At 38.8% G+C, this 15,966-nt stretch overlaps 1 protein-coding gene across 1 annotated transcript in view; it reads left to right on the top strand.

Annotated features, from left to right (window-relative positions):
* The window catches only part of Ophn1 (oligophrenin 1), a 417,268-nt gene that overhangs the window by 235,061 nt on the left and 166,241 nt on the right, over positions 1 to 15,966 (top strand). The window contains exons 11-15 of the mRNA XM_008844367.3: positions 820 to 911; positions 5,872 to 5,950; positions 8,528 to 8,561; positions 9,091 to 9,153; positions 10,390 to 10,464. Coding sequence (XP_008842589.1) covers positions 820 to 911; positions 5,872 to 5,950; positions 8,528 to 8,561; positions 9,091 to 9,153; positions 10,390 to 10,464 — 343 coding nt within the window. The remainder of the gene's footprint in view (positions 1 to 819; positions 912 to 5,871; positions 5,951 to 8,527; positions 8,562 to 9,090; positions 9,154 to 10,389; positions 10,465 to 15,966) is intronic.

The following is a 15,966-nucleotide window of genomic DNA, read 5'->3' as shown; positions in this document are numbered from 1 at the left end:
TGCATTGCCTGCATGTAGGTAAGTGCACCCGTGTTGTGCAATACCCGTGGAGGACAGAAGAAGCTGCCTGATCCCCTGGAACTGGAGTTACGGACAGTTGTTAGCTGCCATGTGCGTGCTGGGATTCGAACCTGGGTCTTCTGCAAGAACAACCAGTGTCTTTAACCACTGAGCCATCTCTCCAGCCCCCTGGCTTCCCACCTTTATCTGCCACTTTAATGAAGGCCTCTCTGTCTCTTTCTCTCTCATTGTTTATAGAAACAGACTCTTGCTACGTAGCCCCTGACTAGCCTGAAACTCACTATGTAGGTCACTGTGGCCTCAAACTTACAATGATCCTCCTGCCCTTGCCTCCCAAGTGCTGGAATTATAGGCATGCACTGCCACAGCCAGTTGGAAGCTTCTGCACACAGCTTCTCTCAGACATTCTAAGGGCAGTTTCAGATTGCCATTTACACAGTTGTAGTTTCGCTACCCAGAGGCATCATGAAAATTTTATTATGTATGCTTAATGCCATTGGAGCAGTCCATTTCTCCTGTGCTGCCTTAGGTGATGTGTATTGAGCTTTCTGTCGAATCTGCCATGCTTGGGAAGGGTACTGGTATATTCTAGGCATATTCTCCTGGTCCTGGTCATTGATGCTTGGAACAGAGAGAAACCACCTGTCACCTTACTGCAAGTACTGTTTGAAGGACCAAGGTTCTCACATTGCTCCTGATGTCTTGGTAGACAGTGTCCAAGTGAGGCTGAGAAGACTGCAGGAGACAGAAACGTCTGTGCATTAAAATAATCACCTGTTGTTACTTCTTTCATATCAGGGACCCTTGGACTTAACTTTGAAGTACTGCGTAAGAAGGAAGACAGAGTCTATTGACAAGAGGTTCTGTTTTGACATAGAAACTATTGAAAGGTAAGTTGTGACCCTGTGAATTGACAGTTTCCTTATGGCAGATTCGGAGCCTGGGTGGGGCTTTTGTTTTCCTCTCTCATTGTTTGTTGAATGAGAATGAGCAAACCTATGTAGGTCAGCGTTGTCCTGGCCCATCAGTCTGCCCTTCACCAGGGTCCCTGTTGGACTTGGCCCAAAGTTGATTTTTTTTCTGTGCATGGTTCAATCACATTTGTCTCACTTGCTCTGGGCAGAGTAATTCTCTCCTAGGATTTAATTTGCTGTCATGTATGCTGAAACTTTTTTTCACAATGCTGCAGAACTGACAGTCTAACAACCATTAACCATGAATTTATTTTTAAAGCATCTCTTAGTATAACATAAAAGAACAAGTGGATTGACAAACTTTTTTTTCCTATTTTTAAGGAAAGCAGACATAAAGGTATTATTGGGGAGTTTTCCCCCACTCGATATAAAATGATGCAAATTTTCCTACTTTGAAAATATTTATGTGATATGAAATACTTCATTAAACAAAATATTAGAGCTAGTGCTTGCAAATTTGGGCCTTTGTTGTGCTGTTTTTCTCCAATGCGTTCTTTTTCTCCCCCAGAACCTAAACAGTTTAAGTGGGGGAGAACTTGACCTTTATTCTTTAAAATCAGATAATTTAGCATTATTTTGGAGAAGGGCATGATTTCTGGTTGAGAGGTTGATGCAAAAGTCAGTGAAAAATTGTGCTTTCCTATTTTATTTTAATCTGTTATTTCTACATATCAGGCACTGAGTGATAAATTAAAATTTAGTAAAGTGGTCAGATTGCTAGAAAGGAACATAAAGGATAAAGTATAATATAGAAAAAGTCATTAGTGACTAGGATAAAAAAAGATTAGATAGACTAAGACATTAAGGCATTTTCCTATCTAAGAATGCATAACTATTAGCCTATTCCTCCATTTAAATTGGGGATATTATTACTGGACCCTCATAATTTTGCTTTGTGGATTTATGTGAATTCTTTGTTAAATGTGCATGATTCTAATCAAAAGGATTGCAATAATAAACATTGTTACCAATAACCATGCGACTCATTTTTTCTGATAGCATCAGGCCCTGTAGGAAAAGGGGAAAATGATCATGGGCTCTGACTTCCCTATATGAACTTTTAGCATTTCTGGTTCCACAGCAGCAAGGTACTTAAGAGTGATTAAAACTTCCACATCTGATTCTTATCTTAGCTTAAATTTGCATCTAGTTGTAAATAATATCTCCAACTCAGAGCAGTTGCAAACAGTTTGGCTCTGAGATGAGTGATGGGGATTGCTTTATTTTGATATTTCTTGCAGAATGTGCTATCATCATGGTAGGTAGTAAATTTGGTAGTTTGTTTTGTTTTGTTTTTCTATTTTTCTTCTCCAGAATTCTGAGGAATTTTGAGAATAGAACACAGGAACTAAAGTTATGATTTTCCTGTGATTTTAGTTACTGTATTTTGTGTACTGTAAAAACCATTATGTCACTGGGGCTGGAGATATGGCTCAGCAGTTAAGAGCACTGGCTGCTCTTCCACAGGACTCAGGTTCCATTCTCAGAATCCACATAGTGCCTAATGCCTTCCTTAAGTCCAGTTCTGGAGGATCTGAAGTCCTCTTTTGATGTCCATGGGGCATTGAATGACACAGGTGCAGTTGCATACACGCAGGCAATACACTCATGCACATAAATTAAACTTTTGCTCAACCATAGATAATCACATAAGTGCTTAGCCAGAGCTGAAACCCTGCTTTGTAGGTCCCTACAGCAAGCTCCTTTGCTATTTCATTGTTTTGTTAATTCATTATCCAAAAAAGAGCAAGATACTACAGAATAGAGAAGTTGTAGAATAATGACCAGATGCTGACACACCTCTGCATGTGGCACATTGTGACTTATGTGACACCTCTTTTCCTAGCTAACCCATTTGATCTAAGGCAAAGTCAGCCTTCCCAGCAGGCATCTCACGCTTGTACTCATGTTCTCTGGAGTAACTAGCAAAGGTCTCTTAATCCATTTTTTCCTAATTTAGGAAGAGAGGTAACATTAAAAAAAATTAATGCTTCTACTAGTATTTGATATTATGGGCTCAAATCACACTGAGTTTGAAGAGTCTTAATAACAGCAGCAAGTGCTGTCACTTGCCCAGTACCACCAGCATGCCAGGTCCTGTTCTTAAAGGGCTCTTTAAGTGTATGATTTTCTTCAGTCTTCACTAGAGTTCATAGAGTAAGGGTTCCTATTACCTTTCACATTCACAAAGTGAGATGAGGAGGCAGAGAGTGTTAACCAACTTCAGTTACATGGGTACTAAATGGTAGATCCAGGGTTAAAGTCCAGGTGTTTGAATCTCTAGCCACCTTCTTAACCACTACACATTACTGAGTGTGTTTCATACATTCACTGTTGGTTCCAGGTGGGCAAGTGGGACTTCAAGGAGGGCAAGTAATTTGTTTCATGTCATAAAGATACTCAGTGGAGGAGTCTGGTCTAGAACTTAAATGTCATTCCCATTCTCTTATCCTGTCCTTAATAATATTCTTTAATTGAGTTTGACGCTCTGTAGCACTAAAGAGTCTCCAAATTCTTCTTAAAGAGCCACTTATTTATCCTTCCAGCCTGTCTATGAGTTCAAAAGAGGACCAACAGCTAGAGAGGCTGAGTTCCATGAGGGTCTTCTTATCTGTCCCACAGTGGCTGTTTTTATATCTATTTACTGTTCATTTGTTTGTTCACCTTCTTTTTGGCTTGAGATTCAGTTAGATAACCATCACTACCCAAATGGCTAGACTTTCAGTCACACAAGATCTATCCCAAAGGATAGCTATTTTTTAGAGAAAAATGTTTTTGAAAGAATCCAGTTTCTAGAGCCAAGAACTGGCTTTCAGTTAATTTTGTCTTAAAGGTCATTTGACTTGCTGTGCAAGGGATATTTTAATGAAGCAGACAAGTCTAACAGGATTCCCCTGATTTCGGCACTGGAAAGTACTTCCCAGAGCGTTATGTTCCAGCACCCATAGAGATAAAGAAGTGGAGGTCCCAAGAGGCCTAGTGAGAACCTGGTATCTCTGAATTCTCCTGTCATTGCACTTACTTTCTGCAGTTGTGAGACAGATGTTATAAAAGCGAGGGCCAAGATTCTCATAATGATGAAACTAGCCAGAGAATGCAGCAAGAGTCCTTGCCTGAGGGAGTACGGTCAGCCTCAAACTTTCAGTTTGGTTGTGGACATCTAAAAAAGCTTATAGTGAGGATGTTAACCTAGGGTATCTCTTGATATGGACAGTGTCTTAGTCTATTTGTGTTGCATAATACTTGAGACTGGCTAATTCATAAGCAACAGAAATCGATTTCTTACATTTTTAGAAGTTGGAAGTTGAAGATGATGATGCTGGCAGGTTTGGAGTCTGGTAATCACTGCTTCCAAGACAGTGCCTTATTTCTTCATCCTCCAGAAAGAACATATTTCTTGTTTGCACATGGAAGAGGGATAGAAAAGGATGAACTCACTCCATACCTTTTCATAAAGGAGCCATGTGGCTTAGTCAAAGATTCCACTTCTTAATATATGACTACATTTGGTGACTACATTTCAATACATAAGTTTTTTTGGGCAGCAGAGGGTAGGAGCAATTTTTAGACATAGAAGGGAGCCTATAAGTAAATTGAATAAAATTGCTTCTGAATCCGTTTGCTATAGACAAGACGCCTTGTAGTGCAGTGATTGAGAACATGGCTGCTGAAGTACATTGGATGCCTACATGCAAATATTCTAATGAAACCCATCACTTTATACAATGATTATCCACTACTTAATATTATTTCCAAAAGATTAAAGAAAAGAATGATGGAGTTGGTGTAGGCTTCTGGAATTAACTCCTTCTACCACTCCTGATGTGTTACCTATGTAAACTTTCTCTTTTTTTAAACTTTTAAAAAATTTTATTATTTTTATTTTATTGTCAGACTTACATGTCTCATCAAAAAATTTATTAGTTGCAATACACTACTTACATGCAGGATTTTTTATTTATTATTTTTATTTTATATGTATGTGTGTATTGCCTGCATGCAGGTAAATGCACCCATGTCGTGCAATGCCCACGGAGGTCAGAAGACGCTGTCGGATCCCCTGGGACTGGAGTTACGGACAGTTGTTAGCTGCCATGTGGGTGCTGGGATTCGAACCCGGGTCTTCTGCAAGAACAACCAGTGTTCTTAACCACTGAGCCATCTCCAGTCCCCCTTATGTAAACTTTCTGTGAATGTTTTCCTTTGTATGAAATAGGGATGATGACTCTGGTAGCTACTACATAGGCTTCTTGGATAGATTAAATGAGTTAGTACATGTAAAAACTTTCAGAGAAAAAACGTATCATCTAGTCAGCATTTAATAAATATTAGTTGCTGGTCTTACTCTGTAGAGTGCTTGTCAGCCAAAGGGCCTTTTCTCTGTGCCAGTCTGCATGTTGGCTGATTTCTTGCCAGCTAGAAATGCTTCTTGGACATCTTAGGTGGCAAAAGGAGCAAAGCCATTTTTCCTGACAGATAAATGCACCTGTGTTGTACAAGCTCATCCCTAAACCACCAGACCAACTGACTGGATTCCAAGAGAAGGTGACAGAATGTACCTGTTTGACATAGGCACAGCAGGACTATTTTAGGTGTGCCTCCTTATGAGGTGTCTTACATTCCTGATTCTTTGCCTGATCTGGGCATACAACCCACATAATACTCTGCCTGTCAGATTTTCCAAAGTTTTCTGCTGTCCAAATTGTCCTTTATTGTTTTGGATAAAAGAGCTTAAAAACGTAAAAAAACATGTAGGCCTTCCATCTCAATCTACTCAGTAAGACCCCTCCCAGGGAAAAGAGGATGACCCTAGATCACAAGATACTGTTTTATCAGGTGAATTTTATGATTGAAGCTTGTCATTTTTTTCCCTCAGGCCAGGAACCATCACTCTGCAGGCCCTTTCAGAAGCCAATAGAAGGCTATGGATGGAAGCCATGGATGGGAAAGAGCCTGTAAGTTACCCCAGACTCTGGGGAGACCCCAACAGTATAGGTCAGTGTGTGTGTGCCCTCTAGTGGTGCCAGTACAGACATGGTCATAAGTGCTTCAGATCCCAAATATTAGAGCTGGAAGGAATTGTCACTTTGATAACTCTTGTTTAATGGAAATTGAGTTCTAGAGAAGATGAAGGACTTGTCTAAGATTGATCTTGTCCAGGATTACTTCCACAGATTCCATCAAAACTCTTTGCTTCAGTGTTAGACTATGTAGCTATGCCCACAAATTCTTAAAAATGAAAATTAAGCCTTTTTCATATTATAAAATTGACATGTTCATGTAGAGGGACGGAAAATAATCTTCATGTATGTAAGCCTCCATTTAGCTGTCATTCAAAATACTTTCCTTAAATCTCTTAAGCTTCTAGCTTAGCTTGTTCTCTGTTAGAGTTCAGCTGGGGGAGGAGATAGACTTGCCATGATATTCCATTTAGATCACCATTAGGCAGGTAGAGAGGTGATCCCTTTAAAGAGTTAGAGATTATCCCAGCTCTAGAGACAAATCTAGGCAGTTAGAAATCCTTCAAAACCATTCTCTCTTCAGAGTGTTTCAAGTAGGGTTTGTTTAATGGTATATGAAATAATATGAGCTTCATGATATCGGAACTGCAAATACCTGGTATTGGTCCTGATTTTTCCCTTAAATAGTTATGACTGTACTAAGTGATTTTACTTGTCCCCTAGTTTTCTTCTTCGTAATGAAATGACTTTAATGATTTTTGCTGTACCTACCTTTCAGGATTGCTTGGCAGAATCAAGTAAAAAGCTGTCCTGAGAACATTAAAGTGCTGCATTAGTTTTGGGTGCTCTTCCATGGTCTGAAGGACACCTGCAGAGCTACTGGGATGCAGCAGTATTTGAATACAACCTTACTTCCTTGATCTCTTTGAGGAAAAACCTAGCCTGTAGAGGAAGGTTTTTCTTTATGTTCTCAGTGCTTTGAGGAATAAAGAGTAGTAATCTGGGCCAGCAAGATGGCACCTTCCACCAAGACCGACGACCTGAGTTCAGTTCCTGGGACCTGCATTGTGGAAGCAGAGAAACGATCTGACCTCCACATGCGCTGTGGCATGCATTCACCTTTTTCTTCCACAAAAACTTAGTTTAAAAATGAAAAAATAATAAACAGCTCTCAGATTGTGTTCATAGTAGCTAGGTACAGTGTTTCCTTGCCGCATTAAAGTTATAACTGAATAAATAGCCCGATTCTTAATTTTTAAGAGTAAGTCTGTATTCAGAGGACATCTGTTTTTCCAGATGTCTCCCAGAATGGACTTCTGAGTCAGACCTCATCCATACTTTAATTCAAAACCATTTCTCCAGCATCAGTTGTGGGGAACTACAAGCTTGAATCTACCCTTCTCTTATCAGACAATCTTGCCCTTTCATCCCTAGGCCTAAAACATCTCATTCACACAGTGTCAAACTTCTTCTCAGTCGTCATTGTTTTCACTGAAGATATGCTGCCCTTTAGTGCTTTGATTTGTTAATTCTCAAGCATACCCATGCTCATTCACTATCTTGAGGGAGCAGCAAATTGAGTTTCTGAGGAATCTAGGTCTGGTGCCCGGGTCACAACAACATATGCCTCAGTGAGGTAATTTGCTGTATCTTTTTGGTTATAAGGTTAATTAAAAGTCATTCCTCCAGATTCTGTCCATTTTATAAGTTATTCCCATAAACTTGCAGGTTTCAGAAATGGTATAAGGTTCACTTCTTAGAACACTGATGCTTGACCTTTCCATACTTGTGATGTTTCTCTAGGAGGATGCTAGGAGGCAATCGGTCTATACCCCCTCCAGCACTTGGTCTCCTTTTAGCTTTTTGAAGATACGAAGTTATATTTGACGTTCTATGGAGAATGATGCTAAAATATAGGTCCAACTGCATATGGGGCCTCATCAACTTGATAGTGGCTGAACTTCACAAAGCTCTTGTTTATAAGTGACAGCAAATGCTGCTCAATGCAGAAATGCCTCTTACTGAAATATTCATGGCTATACACACATATGAAGAAATTCTTTTTTAAAAAGGAGAGATTGTTAAAGCAGACTCTGATAGAATGATAGGACTTATTTCCTGAGGCCCAAATCTCCATTCTGGTCTCTTACATAGTTGCCAGAGTACACACTTGACACTGACTCTGTGAAATACACCAATCTCTTTCAGATGGCCTCCTGCCTTTCCAAAGAGAAACATCCATTAACTGTTTTACAATTAATGCTCATTATCTCAGTGTCCTTGAGAAAGCCACTCCTTTAATGCCCCAACCTTTGCCTCAGTAAATGTCTAAGGTGAGTTGGCCACAGCTTTAGCTATGCAAACTGTGTGAAATCCAGAAAAGTTTTCGGGGATTGCGTTTTCTAGGAACCTGGGCAAAGATGACCCTGTTCAGCCTACTTTGTTATTATAGCACTAGAGTTTCAAATGGTGTGATGTTCTATATAGGAAACAGAGTTTAATACTGTTGGCTCTATTTACCTGTAGTGGACCACAATAACCAAGGCCTTTTTTATTTCTCTTCCTTTGTAGATCTACCACAGCCCTATAACAAAACAGGAAGAAAGTAAGTAATTCCAACTTCTACTGTACTGACATTATAAACTCAAAGTTATCTTAGGAACATTAAATGCTGTTATTGTTGATGTGTACCGTTCTTGCAAGTCTACATGTGAATGCTTCTGTATAAAATGTAAATCTAACCCTATTTTAACCGTGTATTGATTAAACACGGGAAACCACTTCATTGCTGCTTATGGTGTGAATCGTCGTAGTGATATAGAGACATATATTATCTCCTTCTTGTTCTAGACGTGATAGAAATTGTGTGTATTTCCACAGTAGCATTTCACATTTGATATTGCTTGTCCCTAGGGCAGATGTAATATAATAGGGCTGAATAGTATCATTTTGTGTTACAAGAATTGATATTCTAAACATTCCCTGAGCAAGGACTCTCAGTCTAAGGGTGATTGCGAATGAGCACCTACAGCCCCAGTTCTCTTACTGCAGCCCCTTACTGTGACCATTGAATGTTGAACAGCAACTGCTTTATTGCAGTATGAGCTAACTCTGCTTTCCTTTCTTTGAAACAGTGGAACTGAATGAAGTGGGGTTCAAGTTTGTTAGGAAGTGCATTAATATTATTGAGACCAAAGGTAAGATCTGAACTATCACCTTGACATTGTTTGAATTTGTCCACTTTAACTTTATCCTTGGAAGAATTCTCTAACAGGAGAATGTTATTATCTATTGGTCAGGATCCATCTTCAGGATGACAACTTTTTATTTATTTATTTATTTAAATTTTATTTATTATTTTTATTTTATGTGTATGCGTGTATTGCCTGCATGTAGGTAAGTACACCCGTGTCATGCAATGCCTGCAGAGGTCAGAAGAGGCTTTTGGATCCCCTGGGACTGGAGTTAAGGACAGTTATTAGCTGCCATATGGGTGCTGGTATTCAAACCCGGGTCTTCTGTAAGAATAGCCAGTGTTCTTAACTGCTGAGCCATCTCTCCAGCCCTGATGACAACTTTTTATAAACCTCATATACTAGACACGATTTATAAAATATCAGCAAATTCTAAACCAGTTACCACCATATAATTCATTATTCAAACATATATGGATGATTTGTGACTATCTCTTTTGGAGAGAAAATATCATCAAATGATTTATAATATAATTTGGTGTACCTGGTGTTTTTCAAGCAGTGTTCTCATGGTTTCATCCCAAATGATCAAAAGTTTAGCTTCCACTACAGTACCATTTTAATATCAATTTAATATCAATTAAAACTTGATGGGGCCAAGGCTAAACTCAGGTACATGTAGAACCAGCATACTTTCCCACTGATCAAATGTCCTTGTTTCCTTCTGAGGATATTTGAAATGCAGGTGTCTGTAGTATATGAGCCCATCGTCTTTCATCTTTGAAATGCTGCTCAGCCTTTCTGAGTGCAGAAAATGGCATATTGCTTCACATTTGCCATACTCCAACCCTCTCCTCCTTTATATCACTGCTTGTGGCAATGAGAGAGTTGATATTTTTCTCCCTATCTTTTAAATGTCAGTTCCTTTTCAACATGGCAGATTCTCAGCTACCTGCTTCCATCCATTGATGCACATGCATGTATTTATTATAGAATGTGTTCTCTTCTGTTCAGATTGAATGGGTGATTGATACAATCCAATGGAAAGCTGAGTGATTGTAGATACAGAATGAGGATTTAGGACTATTCCTTTTTCATAGAGGAGGGTTGGAGGCCTTGAAGAGAGAAGGGGAGCTTGTCTTGTCTGCAAATTAACACCAGTATGCCAGAGCTTCCTTTCTATGCCCTGGGGAAGATGAAAGCTATGCTAACAAAGATGACTTGATTTTCTTTCCTTAGGGATCAAGACAGAAGGGTTGTACCGCACTGTGGGCAGCAACATTCAGGTTCAGAAGCTGCTGAATGCTTTTTTTGGTAACAACTTTTGCATTTTTATTGAAAGTAGTTTATATCGAAATGAATGTGAGTAAAAGAGAAAGAAGACACTGCTCAGGAAAATTGAAGAACTTTTTAAATTTGAGTTGTGCTATTGTTCTGTTACTCAGACTGGTCTCAAACTTCTGGGTTCAAGCAATTTTCCTGCCTCAGCCTCCCAAGTAGCACATGCTCAGCCTCTATAATATTAAAGAAATATTTTCAGAGGTAAAACACACATATTTTGCCTACCTTGAGTCAGAGACCATCTTGCAATACAGAAATAGTTGTTCTATCTTTCCTCTCATACCATTTCCTCAAGCCCTTGGAAATCCAGTTTCTACACCCACCTCTCCACTGCCATGGCTTGGACCATGATTATGCATGTGCTTGTCCAATGCAGTGATCACTCTTCAGTCTCTTGGTTGAACACTTTCTCTTGTCTGGGTACTTTCTCCTTAGTTGATTTCCATGATCCAACACTCTTCTCATTCTTCTAACATTTTGTGCTACTCTATTATCAGTGACTCTTACTGCATACTTTCTATCCTCCTACCTTTTAAAAGTCTAGGTGTTTCCAAGAGTTCTATCTTGGTACTTCTTTTCTTCTTCCTCTACTGAGCAATGTTTATCTTGGATATGGGTTACATTTGCCTTTTAAGAAATATATACCTACTTATCTTTATTGGATATTGCCTATCATGACTTACTAAGTGTCTCATTTTTATTGACTAAAAGAGCATTCAGGTTTTTTAATATATTTTTTATTGAATTTTTTGTGTATTTAATGCAGAGTGTCTCAAACAATCTGAATCATCTTTATACCCCTGCCCCCACTGGCACCCTCCCATGGCCCCCCACCACTAGAGCCCATATACACTGTCATCCCTGTTAAGGCCCACTGGGTTGCAGGCCTAAGTGACACATCTACTGTGCGACCTCTACACCTAAGGCACAGGGAACATAGAACAGGGATAAATAAGAGGACACTAATCAATTTCTCAGTTCTCAATAATGAAGCCCCTTCATGCAGCGGAGGGCCAGGAACACAAAAGGTCACAAACGGCCAAAGTATAGAGATCAAGAGTCTGCTGAATGATGGTCATTGCACAAGACATTTATTAAACTTCAGCCACCCAAGGCACTCAGTTTTTTTGTTGTCGTTATTGTTGTTGTTGTCGTTGGAAGTTATCCACTGAAGTTATGTTTGTTAGGCTGGATATACAGTATCCTTTCCTGGCTTGTTTAGACCTGTTAGTAAGACTTGGACTACTCTTGTCTCTTCATTCTTTCTGTTTAGAACATAATGTTGGTTGGGGAGGTGGCTCCAACTGGTAAAGCACTTGTCATGAAAGTATTTGGACCTGAGTTTAGATCCCCAGAACTAATGTAGAAGCCAGATGAGGTAGGGAATATCTGTAATCCTAGTGTACCTATGACAAAATGAGAGGTGGAGACAGAATTCCTGGAAGACTGTGGACCAGCTAGTCTGGCTACATGCAGCAGTGGAGAAGAGAGCCTACGTCAAATGAAATGGAAGGTGAGGACCAACACACCAACACCCAAGATTGTTCTCTGACCTCCACATGCAGGCCGTAGCATGCATGGACCTGCACTCATGCACACATGAACACACAGACATACAAAGTCCATAAAGCACATCACACATACATACACACACACACACACACACAGAGAGAGAGAGAGAGAGAGAGAGAGAGAGAGAGAGAGAGAGAGACTCATTGAAAGAAAAAGAGCCTCCAACATCTATCAGCTCTGGATTCTTGGCATTGCTCAGTTTAAAGTTCCCCGATAAATTTTCTCAGGCTGTGGACTTTCACCCTAGGTTTATTCAGGCTTTGTATTTAGCAGCCAATTCAAGAGGATCTTTAGATACATTTTTGTCACTGCTTTTTCTACATAGCTTCTTTGGTACTCTGCCCTGAATATTCTTTGTTGTTGTAGTAGTGCTAGGGATGGAACCAAGGCCTTGTACATGTGTCCTACCACTAAGGTAACATCCCCAGTCAAGGCCCTGGGACTTCTAGCTATATCAGCTTCTCAGAACTTTATTTTGTCTCTTCAGTTGAGCAATACTTCAGCTTGAGTTCCCATTTCTTATGTTGCCATCGGGAAAATGTTTTCAGATAGCAAGCTCTGGCAACTATAGGGCTTATCTTGCTGTGCCCCTTTGGTCAGTCATAGCAATGTGATGTCTATTATTTATGACTACACACAGTTGCTTCATATAGATTGTCCTGTTTTCTAATTGTTATGACAAGACAGCAAATCTTGTACCAGTTGCCCCGCCATGTCTGGGAGTGGAAACCCATTCATGCGGTTGGCACTAGCACCTATATGCTAACATCTCAGAATCTCCATTCCAGACAACATCTCTTCAGTTCTAAACTAATGCACCTGCTGCCTACTACCTTCATGCCTCTCAAATTTAGTTTGGTTTTAGCACACCTGAGGAGGATATCTATGTGACATATTGTCATCATCATGTGTATTTAACACTCTAGGAATAACTGAGTCAGTAAGCTGTAAAGCTTAAGAATCAGTGTTAGAATCTCTCCATAGGCTCTGTATCTGGATGTTCCATTGGTACTTACATTTGCCATAACTAAAATTAACCTTACCAGTTTTTTTTCTCTGTAAGCCTGATCTTTTTGTGAATGATAATGAGGTATCTGGTAAGCTTAGTTTTCATAAAGTGTCAAAGAACAAATTGTGTTTGTAAAGCTGCATTTTGAACAAAGTTAATCTTTTCTGTGATGTGTAGCTTTCCCCCTCACAACACTACAGGCCTTACAGAAAACCCTGTTGACATTTGTGGATGCTGCAGTACCTGGTAATGGCAAATGTGATTTTGCATTATGGATTACATCATTTGTACAATAGTATCTGTTTTCTTTAGTAACATTACATTGACTTTTAAATATCCAAGTTGACTTATTACAGGGCAATTAGGGAGACTTTTTCATATGTGAAATAGCTGACAGCAAAACCCAAGATACTGGGTCTCTGAAAAGCTATTGAACTCAGAGCAGCAGTTCAAAATTCTGCTTTCAGTATCACTACATTCTTTTCCATTTTGTGTAAAAAGCTAAAAGAAAGTTCGGTGCCAGGTACCCTACTGAGGCTTGTATGTAAGGGATATACTATAAATAGGATAGAAATCATCCTCTCAAATTATACACAGTAGTGTGATTTGTTTCACATATCAAAACCGTGACAGGATTTCTTATCTATTTAATACCATCCTTCAAAAATTTCAGTTCTCATAGGAATGTTTGCAATATTGTTTAGGAATTTCTGGCTATAAATGTTTATGGATATTTAAAACAATGTTTATTAATTTATTTATGTTAAAAACTGATAACCTCAGATCCTTGCCTCCAATCAAAGAAATTCCAGATCTACTGATGATCATCATTTCTTTCTTCATCCAGTAAGTATTTGAGTGCATACCAAGGGTTAGTGTCACTCTGGGGACTGTGTGTTAATCAGGGAACACGCAGCCAGCATTTCCCAAATTTGCAGGTCTTCCCACAGGAACGCTGTTTTTCAGTCATGGAAAGCAGTGTTTAAGTTTGGTCTTCTTCCTTTTAAATTGCTTTTCTTCTTCATAATATTTTCTTTCCTCACACCACTAGGGTGCTTGTTGCCTTGGCTACACATGAATCCACCATGATTCAGCCAGGAGGAAGAACATTCCATATGACTTGCATGCACATAGTTTTCCCTCTTTTCTTTCTTTGTGTCTCATGCTTTATGCCAATCAAAAGACCACTTTTAATTATTATTATTTCTTTTGGTGTTAGGGGTTAAACTTAGGATCTTGTGCATTTTTGGCAAATACTCCACCAATGAACTATATCTTATGTCCACTTCTAATTATTTCTTTTAACACTGATAGCCCACAGATTTCTTTCCCTATGACATATACACTAACATATAACTGTAAGCGTTTGGTCTGTTGCCTCCTAAAGCTATTCCTTCTTCCCTTCTAAGAAAATTAGTTGTTTAGGCAGATAACCCTAACTGTATGTAGTTAACATAATAACTATTTTCAGTCAGTTGTTTGGTCATTTATTTGAATTCCTTGTGTGCTTCAGAATTTTACAAGTTGCCCGATTGCATATAGATTTTTATTGCATGTGAGAGGCAGAATCTTTCCTCATGCTGGATCCTTTGTAAGTAATCTTTATGAGAAGCTAATCTGGTCTTCTCAGAGGTAATTTGATACTTCATCTAAGAATTCTGCTTCTGCTTCTTTTACCAAATTAATCTTACTAATCAGAGGTTCTCCATTGTCATATAATCTTGACAATAATCCAGTTCTTGCGACTGTAATATTTTATATTGGATGGGGCAGAAGAGTGAGATGGCGCATGAAAAACAGAGAGATTGGATGTATCTTTAGTGAGCTTTCATGGAGTACCACAGGCAGGAAAAGGGCTGTATTCACATTTCCTCACCATGCCAGAGGTCTGCTGATATAAATAGAAGAGCACATGTCATAGTGAATGAAATAACAAATCATTACTAAGATATTACTTATGCTATTCTTCATTTCCTGCTTAGGTATTTAGATTTCTTATTTCAATATTATTCTATTAAAGAAAATATACTTCCTTTAAAGAAATCAAGTAGAATATCTAATGCAATCATATATACAGACAAATAGAGTAGAATGTGCAGACAGTTTTCTATTTCTGACTGAACGTGTGTCACTTAATATTAAAGGGCAAATATTGCACTTAACTTACATATCTGGACAAATTGATAGTATTTTAAACAAAACATCTTTGATCTTTGAGTTCTTTGTGTAACTGTGAAATGCAAAGTTTCCTAGTAAAAATAACAAAACACGTCACACATTACATCAGAAGGTCATAGAACTTGAACTCTGTGTGTTTCTCTTAAAGAGACTCTAATATATTGAAATCTTTCAGTTTTAATGCATATCAAAATCATTTATTTCTAAAGCCAAATCCCTGTATGTGTATTTGCATATATACTTTTATGATTAAATGAAAATATTATATGTCCAAGAAATAAATCATAGCTATACCTACTGCCTCAGGTATATTGATTATTCCTGGATCATTCTTTGTTTGAATTGGCACTACTAGAAGTTGAAATAATTTGTTAAGAGAACGTGTAAACATAGTGGTACATGTCTGTAACCCCAACACTAGGAAAGCTGAGGCAAAATGATACAATTTCAGGGACAGCCAGAGCTGCTGCATAATGAGATCATATCTTAAATCAAAAGTAGAAGAAAACAAAACAAAATAAATGTTCAATGTCGCCCTGTAAAAAGTATTCCCATTTTCACAAAGGACACTTTTTGCTCCTTGCCCTCCTAGGTCAATTAGTTCCCAGGGATCATGAGCATCTCGCAAAATGTCCTATAATGGTGGTGGGTCATCTGTCCTCTTGATCAAGGAGGCCGAGGAGATCCCACCAGATGGACTTGAACCAGTGTCCAGT

This window comes from Nannospalax galili, unplaced genomic scaffold, assembly GCF_000622305.1.
Source record: "Nannospalax galili isolate Female #2095 unplaced genomic scaffold, S.galili_v1.0 scaffold280, whole genome shotgun sequence".
Classification (NCBI taxonomy): domain Eukaryota; kingdom Metazoa; phylum Chordata; class Mammalia; order Rodentia; family Spalacidae; genus Nannospalax; species Nannospalax galili.
Note: the sequence above shows the minus strand (reverse complement) of the source record. Positions and strands in the feature narration are given on the sequence as shown.